Raw genomic sequence first — 12,930 nt, 5'->3', positions numbered from 1 at the left:
GAAAATCCTTTTTCTACCTGTTTGGAGGGGTTACCTCTAGACACCTGGCCAGATCCAATGCCTGAATTTTCCCTTTGTAATAACCCACAATCCTGTGTCGATAATTGGGACGGTGTGTATGCACACCTGCCTCAAGTAATGCAAGAACCTCAAGAGTTAGAGTTGTTAGGATCAGTCATCGTGAATGCCTATGTGATGTTTAACTACACCTATAACACCACTCGAAAGGGTCAGAATGTAAATGCTATTTTGCCTGTATATAGAAATGCTACAGCTTGGTGTAACTATATCTATTCCAGAATATCATGCTCTTTTTTCTATTCCAGCTGCTTTACCTGCGGGGATGTTTTTAATTTGTGGGAATAGAGCGTGGGGGGAAATTCCAGCGAAACTTAACAGGAGGCCATGTAGCCTCGAACGACTTACGTTACTAACACCCGATATCAACATGATTCAGAGTAGAAGGCTCATGATAACTGACACAGCGTTAAGTGGATGGCTAGCAAGTTTGGGAATTACAGGATGGTTGAAAGATTTGCTTATGCATGGCTTAGTTATTTTAATTGTAATATTAGCAGTTGTAATGATTCTACCATGTATCATAAAAATAGTTGAACGTATGATTGCAAAAGCATTTCGTGTAACTTGGCTTGCACAAAAAAAAAAGGGGGGGAATTGTGGGAGATTTCATGGAAAATGGGGGACATTTCTTTGAGCCTGATTATTTAGTTAGCATAAGTAGGCCGCAGTTAGCATGAGTGGGCCAGAGTACATGACAGCTGCAGTATGAATGGACTTTGAACCACCAGAAAAACAACAGACATAAGGAACTTGGACAGTGAAGCAATTAATAAACAAGATAACAGAACTGCAGAGGCAAGAAGGAGCTTCAAGAGCTTTAACACAATTAAGAAAGCTGTCATTTTGGCTTAGAGCATTTAGCTGCAGGATGGGCACTTAGGAGTTGGTTTGTATCTTTGTTAAAAATCGGGGTTTCTTTTATTCTTATGTATTTTATTAGGTATAATGTTGCTTTTACTGTGTTTAATTAATTGTGTTCATAGATCTTTGCAAAGGGCAATACAGCAGGTGTTAATTGACGAAAAACAAAAAAGGGGGAATTGTGGACACATATTTAGCTAATGATCACAAGAGCATTCCAGATGCCTTTAGAAGACCTCAAACAGAATAAACAAGAAGACAAAAAAAGAAAGATGCCAATTAGAAAAACACAGGTGCGCATTCCACGATAAAGGGAACTTGGCACAAAGAACCTGAATTCAGCAGTTTATCTTGACCAATTAGACTGAGACAAGTTTTGCATGTTTTAGTTAGTATAACCAATTATGTCCTATGTTTATGCGTGTTTACAGAGTTGATATAATCAATCATATTTTATGCTTGTGCACGTGTACAGTGACTTTGCAGAATATGTGATTATAAATATGTGTGTGTGTTAGCAATAAACGTCGTCTGCTTTCAACTTTACAGGCGTCCGTTTATTTCTACCTCCTGCAGATCCACTGTGTGACTGGGACATTCAGCGTGTCCCCGACAAGGGGACGACTCCTTACAGACAAGTGCCTGCAAGAAGGTCCCCGTGCCTGGCTGGTGCATCTGCTGAGGCAGGACTGGCGGTGCCTCAACATGAGGGCCAGGGGCAGTAGAACAAAGCTCTGCGTGGAAGAGCGTGCCTCTTGCTCTTGACGAGGGTCTCTGTTGTGGTTTAACCCCAGACAGCAATTAAACACCATGCAGCCGCTCACTCACTCCCCCCCCCAGTGGGATGGGGGAGAAAATCGGGAAAAGAAGCAAAACTCATGGGTTGAGATAAGAACAGTTTAATAGAACAGAAAAGAAGAAACTAATAATGATAATGATAACAGTAGCAAAATGACAACAGTAGTAATAAAAGGATTGGAATATACAAATGATGGGCAGTGCAATTGCTCACCACCCGCCAATCGACACCCAGTTAGTCCCTGAGCGTCCATCCCCCTGCCCCCACTCCCCCCAGTTCCTATACTAGACGTGACGTCCCATGGTATGGAATACCCCGTTGGCCACTTTGGGTCAGCTGCCCTGGCTGTGTCCTGTGCCAACTTCTTGTGCCCCTCCAGCCTTCTTGTTGGCTGGGCATGAGAAGCTGAAAAATCCTTGACTTTAGACTAAACACTACTTAGCAACAACTGAAAACATCAGTGTTATCAACATTCTTCTCATACTGAACTCAGAACATAGCACTGTACCAGCTACTAGGAAGACAGTTAACTCTATCCCAGCTGAAACCAGGACAGTCTCCCACCGTGGTTTTGGCAAGAAAGCTCTCCCAGCCCCCACAGTGCCCGGAGGGGCACGGGTTTCACAGAGACATCCGCAGCACCCCACTGCACGTGCAGGTGTGTCCTGCCTGTGGGGCAAACCTCCTCGTTTTGCTGTTTTGGGGAAGGCTGGTTGCTGCTCGATGCGTGGGACATGGAGCCTTGGGCTCAGCGAGTGTTGAATACCTGAGACCGCGGCTCAAATGTGACGTTAGGGAGAAAGCGGGGTAGGCGAGCGGTGGCAACACGGCAGAGGCTGCGCGGCACACAGCTTCCTCTCGCTTGCAGGAAGGAGGTTGGGTGCCAGCTGCTAAGCAAGAAAGCAAGTGGAAAACTATGAGCTATAGGAAACTATGTGAGGCACGTCTGTCTCTGAAGACTACAGATGAGCTGGCGATACCAACACTGGAAACAGATGCTAAATTGATTGGAAATTATTTTGGCGGAAAGCCATAGCTGGAGCAGGAGCCCTGGTATGAAGACAAATAGATGCAAATGCATTTGAAGTCTCAGATCTGTTTGATTTTGAGAAAGCAGTGACCTGTTCTCTTTTTGGCATTGCTGCAGGACTTTGCACAGGCCACACATCACTGCATGTTGCTGAAAGCAGTGAGGTACCTACTTAGGAAGCTGCCAAATGCCACTGGTTGGCACCAGGACCTGTTGGGGGCCCTGACAGGGAAGCAGCATCTCAGTGACTCCTTGACTGACAGCTCTGGAAGGACACAACTATCACCAATTTCAGCACCTCCTGCTGCAGGCGAAACTCCTGCACTAATGGTGACGCCTTGCTAAAGCGGTGGGTAAGCAGTCAAAGATCCTGGAGAAATTTTACCAGACCTTGCAAGCCAGAACACCAGCAAAGTAATACCGGCTGGTAAAAGGTGAAGGTTAGGGCAATGCAAGAACACAACAAAACTTGGAAAAGCTTTTCTCCCTAATCCTCAACGTTGGGGGTTGAGCCTGCACTGCCGTTACTGCAGCTTCGCTGGGAACCACCTCCTCATGGGGCAGGGAAGGGAAGCTTGAAGCTTTCTCAGGCTGATGTGTTTTTTTAATGATAACACACAAGAAACAAATCTAAAATCTGTGTTAGACACAGAAGGAGGGGAATAAATATATGTTAATTAAGAAATATATTTGGGTCAATGTATTGAAATATTAGGAAAAAATACATGGTACCATCTTGGATGAAATCTTCCAGATGGACAGACACTTAGCTTGGTTGCACCAATGTCTGAAAGTGTCTGACGTACTGTAGTACATCCTGCACTTCCTTTTCTCAGTCCCAGTACATCTGCTTGACACTTAGTCTACCAGTCCTCAAAAGATAAAGAAAACTTTTCTCCTCATGATTCCTATTCAGGGAACAGCTTTGCATAAACACATTAAACTGGTGTTCAGAACCTGTGCTCCATCCAGGCTGTAGCACTGAATTATGGTCCCATATTCTGCATCTCAATAGCTTTATATTTCCTATAGGGCAGCAAAACTGCACGGCAGCCCCACGCTGTCCCCAGCATAACAGGGTTTCCAGCTGGACTAAAAAGAAACCAGCCCAGTAAAGGTTTCACTCTGCCTGGTTGCATTCGTCAAAGCTTTGGTGCTGTGAGCTTGCATTGCCTTTTCCCCTTAAATTCAGAAAACATAGTCTTTTTCCATGTTCAGGAACCCTAAGAAAAAATATTTACTGATATTTTGGTCATTGCTGAGTCTTTAATGTGTCCTCTTTGAGCCTCCTGTTTTAACAGCAGCACCTGTGTGTTCCTATGAACCCTACACGTTCAGCACACCATTTTTTATTTTGAACCATGGATCTAGCTTCCTGTGGGGACAGGAATTTAGCAGCCACTATCACAGCCCGTGACCTTTACTAAGAAACATCACAAACTCTGTCAAAGCTTTAGCTGGGGTTCTTTCTGCAGTTCATCTGGGATCCTGTAATGGCAACAGATCTGGGTTTTTTAACTAGTGGATGTTGTAGTGAGGAGACACTTGCCTGGGAGGTATCTTTTTGTGCACAGGATTTCTCTTAGTCTGTGCAGCGCTGCTGGTCCGTGTTCAGCTGTTGAGGAGAGCAGAGCATTTTACAGAGCTGACTAATGACTGACACTGGCAGACGGTCCTTCTGCACAGCTGCAGACCTCCTGGGCACAGCCACCACGTTCTGCTCTCCTTTACCTGTGGACACGTTTCAGCTGTAAAATAGGACACTGCAGTACTGGCTGGCAAATCGATACTGCAGCTCATGGTGAGAAGCTGGGCTTCAAGGCATTAGATTGTGGGTTTTGCCAAAGTACTGACAGCTATGGGGAAGGTCTGCAGATACTATGATGCATGATGGAGCCCATCACTTCCCTTGTCCTCCTCTGGTCCAAAAATACCAATGGAAAGAAGTTGGTCTGCATGGCTATAGCAAGTTGCAAGTCACTACTTCTCTGTTGACAATGGACATCTGTTCAATTTGTTTATTGCGTGCCTGGATGGAAAGCTGAAACCTCATCTTTCTGCTACAACAGCACCATGTGATTTCAAACAAGAAAAGGAAAACAGTTCATTATAATGCTGCACACGAGTGAAGTTTTGATAGACTCTGTACTGCTTTCAATGTCTGTCTGCATACATCCCCTTCGTTTTGGTGCGCAGAGCTACAGTTGTCTAGCACAGCATAACACAGTATAGACAGCAGCACCAGAGGTGCCAGCTCTGTGTAGCACCGAGCTCTGCCCCAGCAGCAGCCCCATCTAACCGTGCCATGTAACAGCATGGCTTCGGACGAGCTGCCAGGTAACGCAGTGGACTGGGCGCAGTGGCTTGTTGTGGCACAGCTGACGCCTCAGGAGAGCCACCAAAGCCACCTGCGCCATGGCTGCAATGACAGCTCATGCCAGTGGCACCCAGGCTCACCCATGTGCCAAGTTATTTCCACATGCCCATGGAACAGAGCCAAGACAGTGTCTTAGGGAGACTGCTGAAAGCATTAGTGACACGACTGTTGTTATTTAGCTGGAACTGCCAGGGTCTCACCACTGATAACCTGCTCATTTCCTTAGGAAGGAGAAAGGATGAACAAAACCCTGAAGCAGTGAAAGAGGGATGTGATCTCTGCCCTGGAAGGCCTTCTAAACTATTCGTCCCTCACTGAGGTGCCAGCTATCCACCAGCTCAGCCCCAGCAGGTGAGACAGAGGATGCCGAGTTCGGGGCTCCTGCCAGAGCTCAGCCCTTGCTGAAGGAAATGCAGCTCTCAGCCTTTGCAGAGCTGATGCTCTGGGGCCTGCTGCAATTGGAAGGGTTCAGAGTCTCCTGTATCGCACAGGAGACAACCAGCTTTAGCTGAGCAGTGCTGCTGGTGCTGCAACAGGATACGTGCATCCTCCCCCTGCCACAGGGCTGGTTAGGCACAGGCAGGGGCTCAGTCTCGTCTCTCTTCTCCAGCTGAGAAAATGCCTCCGCCACTTCACCGATCTCTGCCTGGATGTTGCCATTTAACAGAGGGACTTGCCCTTGCTAGAGATTGACATTTGGGTATCACAGACTTGCTCTCAGGTCCATGCTGTGTTTATACACAGAGAGAAAGAGAGAAAGAAAAGGCGGGGAGAGGGCAAGGGAGATGTTACACTCACATTCATTACGGAGCACTAGTCTTCATCTGCATCTCCAGATGACCAAGGAGGAGTTTCTGAAGTCTTTGAAATCTCTACAGAAGAGATTCAAGTCCAGGCAAAAGAAGGTCAATTAATACATGCAATTTTAAAATTCTAATTCCTCTCACACTGGCTTTCGTAACTACAGCCTTCACATATTTACACTGGCCAAGGACCCACAACCATATGCCAGACACAGCTTTTATTCTCGTAATCAAAACAGGCTCCATGTGTGTTAACATTCTTCGTACAAAGATACATACAGGTAGTTTCTGTGAACCAAAAACACACTGTTTTTGACTGTTCACACAGTACCTAGAACAGATGCAGTCCTGAAGAGCACTTTAGGACCTCTATCATAATAAAAGGAACAAAATCCATGCAAGGAGAAAGCAAGATTTTAAAACATGCTTATTTTAAATAAGTTAATTATAATGAAATAATATAAAAGTCTGACAAAGGTCTTAACAATGCTCCAAAAGAAGAGACAGATGCTGTATGATTTGAGAGATGGTGCAGACTGGAAACTCCAAAGTATTTTGGACTGAACTGCTTATGATAGCACAATCTGTGCAATGCTTACACTGGAAGAGGTGATTTGGGGGGCATGAACAAGCCCTTAGAATTAAGTAAATTTAAAGTGTGAGGCAATATACCTTCTCTTCATCTTTAAATGTATTTCGGTATGTATGTAATGTATTTTAGCACGTATAAGCAAGGCTTGCAGCAAGTTCAGCTTGACATTGGTAAAATGTATGCCCAAAATTGGCTTGAAAAAAGAAAATAGGAAAGGAAACCACAAAAGCAAGCTGCTTTGGTTTTCAGTTTAGTCACCATATTCTGGAATGCAATTTACTTGTTTAGCTTCAAGTAGACATAAATCTCAAACTTTCAAGATGGCTTTAAATAAAGGAATTGATAAGTTTTGGACCCCCTAAATGCTGCAATGCAAAATAAAGTTAACAAACTTAGTGTTAAGCAGAAATCAGGATATAAAACCAAGGAAGTTTAATATATTAAAAGAAAAATAAAATCCACCTCTAGCACATTTGGAGTATCTGAGGGGAGAAATCCTATACCAAGAAAGGGATATTAAAAATGATAGTCAAAGACCACATTTTGAAGAACTGCATGCCAGTGGGAGAGTGCACGTGTGTTTAAGTGAAGCATACGCCTATGTTCTAACTTCAAAGCAAGTGCTTAAATCCTCGTATGAATTGTGAGCAGGATCAGCTACTGCCTGGGCTTGCTCAGAACCAGTAAGTGCGCTATGATACCCCTTCCGCAACAAGGGTGATTTTATATTGCTTGGAGCATGCAGTAGTTTGCAGGGTTTGTTCACCAAGGGGCTACAGAATGTAGCAAAGAGGCACGAATTCAGTCATTTCCACCCTGTTCTCCTTTTGTTTTATCTGTACTACACAGGCAAGAGAAAAGAAATAAGTCAATTAAAAAAAAAAAAATCCCTGTGCTTTCACTTGTAATAGGTAGAACTGCCAAGTCTGAAGTGTCCCAATTTAAATTTCATTGGTGAAATTAAAAGTTCAAAGCAGTGTGCTTTTCCTGGCAAAATACGCCAAACCAGGGAGAAACTTCAGAGAAAAGCAGCACATCCTCCATCTGACTGTCTGCCAAAGAATTCAGGCCTGATTTTCCACATTTACATTTGTATCACTTACAAAACTTCTTGCTTTGCTCTTATGGAGAGATGCTTCCACCTGACAGCAACAGCTCTGGTAGCAAAGCAGATGACAATGGAAGGACAGGAAGGGGTGGTGACCAGATGGGGGAAGAGGGAAAGATAGCCAGGTAGGGACAGGCTACTGATCTTTTTTGGTGTCTGAAAGGCAGTTTAAGGTCCCCTAAAGTTTTTCACAAAATGTGAAGTGATAATGAAAAGAAGGTCCAACATATGGACATAGTAACACTGTTTTCTGTAATGGTCCGCACCCCTTTGCCAAAGCATGCTGCAAACAACTGGAGCACATTTTGGGCATACTTTTTATACATTCAGCCAACCAAGTGACACTTTTCGCACTATGAAACATTTTTAAAACAAACAGCTGTAACCTAAATCTTGATGACGCTTTACATAAAGCTTGTAAGTGAAGGTATATGGCCCTTAACTTTAAGTGCATCTGTTAAAGGGAGACCCATATTACAACAGTGTCAAGATGGGATGTTTCAATGACTCCTTAAGTTTACACTAAAGCACTTGAGTATCCAGTTCATATTCTACATTTGTAATGTCACAGAACTTCAATATGCAACTGAGTATGGTGTCTTAAAATAGCAGAGGGGGCTCCAGAACATAGTTTATTTTTAAAAAATAACAAAAAAATAAATAAAATAAATAAAAGCCTCCCATTGCTAAGCAGAACTCGACTGAAATTATTTGAGAGCTCTGCTCTAATGCCAATGGCACTATATTACAAAGATGTGGGTATAATCTCTATTCAAATATGCTGACTGCCATTATTTAGTACTAGATAGCACTTCTATCAGATTGCTTTGGGATTTACCATGTCTCAGCAAGGATGCACACTGGATAGACACTGTCAGTGTCATATGCTGTATCAGAGTTCTACGCTCAGCTATACTAATTTCACAAAAAGCAGCCTTACTGCCCTAGGGTAAGGCTGCGATTACTCTTATTTTGCCATGGCTAAGTAAAATCCCTGAGAATATGCAACTGTTAGACATTGAAGGAAACAGCCAAAAGCATTTCTAAAGGAAAGGGACGCAAAAACTTTAGACTAGTGCAGTTTAAGAAACCAAAGCAGTTCATGTAAAGTATACAGAGCAAGGGTGCTGTTATCTGAGAGTCACATGGACCTCTATCAGTATGCAGGTCAGTTGTTCATAAATACCAGGTGTTTTCAAAACCCCAAACAACCCTAACCAATCAACAAACCAAACAAATCAAACAGAAAACACTGACCTTCTTCTCTCCAATTCTAAATTTGAAGGCCAAAAGTTAGTTGCTTGCTCTCTACAACTATTAAAATCAAAAGCAATCCTCTCTGCTTGCCACACTGACATCACAGGAAAAGAAAGAAGTGAATTGTCCCACAGCGTGTTTGCTTCCACTTTGTCATCTGGTCTATTGCATCCTTAGGGGTATAACTTGGAGTTCAGCTCTGCAACATGCTGCATGGGTTTCTTCCTCAGTGGTGGTTTGACTGGAAATACGGCATTCCTAAGTCTTAGAAGTGCTCAATGCCCTGCAAGAGCAGTGCATGGTGAAATACAAGTTTTGAAGGCAAGGAGACTTTGCTCAATTCCTTCTCTACAAGTACCCTGTTTAACAACAAGCACAAAGGGGTCCCCTGAAGCCACAGTCTCCTAAGAATGTTCTCAAGCACCAATTCCAGAGTTCAGAAAGACCAACTTTACACAGAAGAGCAAGACAAGAAAGCCCGCTCCAAGGCAGGATGTCATGCTGATTAGAGGATATGCAATGTGGACCACTCTCTCTTTGTTAGAAGAAAGAAGAGTGGTAGAAGTTAATAATTGCTGAAGCTAATGGCCCAATGAAGCTGTTAAGTTCTCTGCCTACGAAATAAAGCTTCCTGACTTACTCTATCAAACATTGGATCTGATGCACTACTAACAAACCAGTGGTTCTCTGCTAGTTAAAAAACAAAACAAAACCTAACAAAACAAATGGAAAACCCCCAAATACCTCCAAGACTAAGTGCTGAATACACTTTCCTGCTACTGGAAAACCTTAGAGCAAAAAGGGAAGTCAATTTTCTTCATGATCGGACAGTTAATTTCTAGAGAAGAGGGATCTCTTCCTGCTCTCCCCATACCCCAGCTGATATTCTGTGGAAATGTGGTCTCCATTGCCTTCCCAGAGCATTCAGCTAAAAACTATTACAGCAGTTTCCCACATAACAGCTGAAAACCTTGAGGAAACCAAGTCAGGGTTGAGAGTTGGTTGTTCTACTACAGGGGTGGTTTCTTTGCGTTCATGCTTACAAGAAGCAGACAGCCAAATCCCAAAGGCTCTCTGCTTCATTCTTAGCACTGCAAGTAGTGAAATTATTGAATGGAGCTTTGGTCAAAAGTTTTGACTTTGTACTCAAACATAAATATATACTACTTAAATTAAGAAACCCCAAAAAACTAAAACCCCCACAACCTTCTCATTCCTCTTGGAGTGTGCAGGAACTACTGATAGGCACAACTCAGAGAAGATGACAGGACAACTGTTTAAATGCCTAATTAGAGTCCTGGTACCTTGCTGTATACACGAAGTGTGACATTTGGTCTTTTCTTCAAGCATCATATGCTTTTCTTAAAGCTCACAATGCTAGGCTCTTTAGAAAGGATCAAGTATTCGGTGTGCAGAGAGGCTCCCATCACAGAGCGATGCGGGGCAGCAGGCCTGCAGTACATTCACTTTATCGACAGCATGGTTTTTAGCCTAGCAAAAGCCAGTACTGCTTTTGTGAGTATGGCAACACTGACTTCTATATTTATGAAGATTTACTAATTCTAAGTGCCTCATTAGCACAGTCTTCTCTCCTCCTGCACGTGATTTAAACTCAGCTCTTTGCACAAAGCCATCTGAAGCCCTAAGTCACCACTGAGAGACCCGCTTATGCCTTGAATGGGCAGTCAATAATTCACAGACAGCCTCCTAGTCATCGACACAACTAGGAATTTTGTCCTTAACTGTATCGCTAGCTAAAAGGACTTCTTTATTATTTTTAACAGCAGCAGTGTTAAGGAGCACATTTTTATCTGTATCAGCAAGATGGGAAAGAGGGCAAATCTTACTTTCTTAATTTCCAGTCACTTCTTACATAATTTTAGATTTTAAGGTTTGTAATTAGCCTGATGTGTAATGGCTCCGTGACAAATTCTAGCTTCCCCTATGCTCTACTCATTTCATGTCCACATTCATGAAGTCTCTGCCCATAATGGCAGCCTAGGAAGGATTTTAATGAAATCTGCTTTTTAAACTGCTACCTGTATTCAATTTAAAAGCAAGTATTACGTTTTTGTGTGAATTTAAGAAAACCCTAAACCCAAAATAGAAAAACCCACCAAAACCTTCATAAACGAGGATGATGGACATGATTTTCGATTACTTGTGTAAAGCACTGTTGAAATTGGCTGGGCTCTGCCAGTCTGTGCCAGCAAATTTCTTGTGATCTACTGGCAGGAGCTGAGAGGGAGGAACATGGTACATACTGGGAGCTGGTCAGGGAACATGACACCTAGTTTCAAAGGCTGATTCCTGGGGAAGCGCAGACCACCAGCCACATACGCCTGTGCTGAAGATCGCTGTAATATTTGGAGAGCTGCTGCATTAAAAAGCTTCAACCCAAATTAAGGGACAAACTCACCATGTACCTTATAAGCTGGCATTTAGCTGCCCTTCTCTTCTGCTACCAGGGTAACAATAACTCTCACTACCTCTGTCCTCCTATGCCACCGCAGGGAGTGGGCACAGGGCATGGGAGAGCCACAGCCAGCAGCACCAGCCTGGGCACCGTGCTGACGTCCCAACGGCTCCACTCCACACGCGGCTCTCTCCTAAGGTACGGCAGCAAAGGCCAAATTCTGCTCTGTTACTTTTATAAGGTGAAGAGAAGAGGACATGCACAGGCAGGAGGGAAACAGTCAAAAACATTCATCACCGACATAGTTATGACCCAAAGAGAAACAGTACCTCTGCATTTAAACACAAAACAAGCATTAACAAAAAAAAATAAACAAAAAAAAAAAAAATCATACATACCCTTCCCCCAAAACAGTCACAACACCCTTCCCACCTGAAAAGATACAATGAACAGAAACAATGTCCAAAAAAACCCAAAACAAAAGAAATCTTTGTTAACAGACACAGTCCCTGAAGTTTTAAGACACGGTCTTGCTGTAGTCATACCACCTCATCTGACTCCAAACCATGTACTTCATAGAGAGTGTCCAAGATATTTAGCTGCTTTTCCATGGCTGGCAAGTAAATGTTGAGGTCCCTCTGCATTCCTTTGTAAAATGTTTCTTCCTGAGGATCACACTCCTCTACAGACAGAGCTGCCACAAAGTCTTCGTACGTTGGAGCTGCCCTTAAAGCTAACTGGGAGAGGAACCAAAGCTTTTAGATTTGCAAAACAGAACAGGAAAAGAAATCAAAGTAAAGCCATGAAAACTTCTAAGACATTCTAAGACATCCCTCTTTGCACTTAGATTGCATAGCTTTAACGTATTTATGCGTATGTGCATATGTTAAGATTTTTAACTGACAGGGAGACTAATATATATATATATTTATTATCTCTATGTAGATCCCCAGTTTGAGACATCTTCAGAGAGGTCTGATTTTTAGGAAGTGAATTAAATACAAACCCCAAATAAAGTACAGTTTGTTAGGGGAGCTCCCAACCCTAGTGTCACACACTTCAACATTGAAGTCCCATTCTCAAGACAGTCCTTAGAAAGCCTTCCCCAACATTTCTGTTTCTCCCAGTCAAAGTCTGTCACGATCGCCTCTATGAGGCTCTTCTTTTTTCAATTTCAGTGATAATTTCCAGTGACAGACACGAGGGGGAGCTGCCAGACTGGACAAAAATAAACCATTTCCTCTAGCCAATATATTCTACTTCAACTCCCTGACACACTCTGCACTAACCTTTCTTGGATGCTCACATCCAAAGAGAGAGCAGTCCTCAAAAAAGCAACATCAAACCCTCATTTCTTCAATTAATAGTCCTGCAAGACTATGCTTAAAAACGCACAATGAAAAAAAAATGTGCATTCAAGCATGATCTGTCTGTTTTGGCTCCAGAAAGCAGGTTCTACCCTGAAAGCCCAATACTGAATATAGTGATAGCCACAATCCTCAGCCAGAAAATAAGGTTTGACAAGGGATTCTATTCATTTTAATGCTTATAATTTTAACATGGTTTATTAATTACACACAACATAAGACCACATTAACAAGACTCC

At 43.0% G+C, this 12,930-nt stretch overlaps 1 protein-coding gene across 2 annotated transcripts in view; it reads right to left on the bottom strand.

The window, feature by feature from the left end:
* Positions 1–1,733: 1,733 nt before the first annotated feature.
* The window catches only part of PLEKHA8 (pleckstrin homology domain containing A8), a 37,958-nt gene continuing 26,761 nt past the window's right edge, over positions 1,734–12,930 (bottom strand). For both annotated transcript variants that reach the window (XM_075051655.1, XM_075051664.1), the window contains one exon: positions 1,734–12,061. In XM_075051655.1, the coding sequence (XP_074907756.1) occupies positions 11,864–12,061 (198 nt within the window). In that variant the 3' untranslated portion in view covers positions 1,734–11,863. The remainder of the gene's footprint in view (positions 12,062–12,930) is intronic.

The sequence above is a fragment of the Buteo buteo genome, chromosome 2 (genome assembly GCF_964188355.1).
Source record: "Buteo buteo chromosome 2, bButBut1.hap1.1, whole genome shotgun sequence".
Taxonomy (NCBI): Eukaryota; Metazoa; Chordata; class Aves; order Accipitriformes; family Accipitridae; genus Buteo; species Buteo buteo.
Note: the sequence above shows the minus strand (reverse complement) of the source record. Positions and strands in the feature narration are given on the sequence as shown.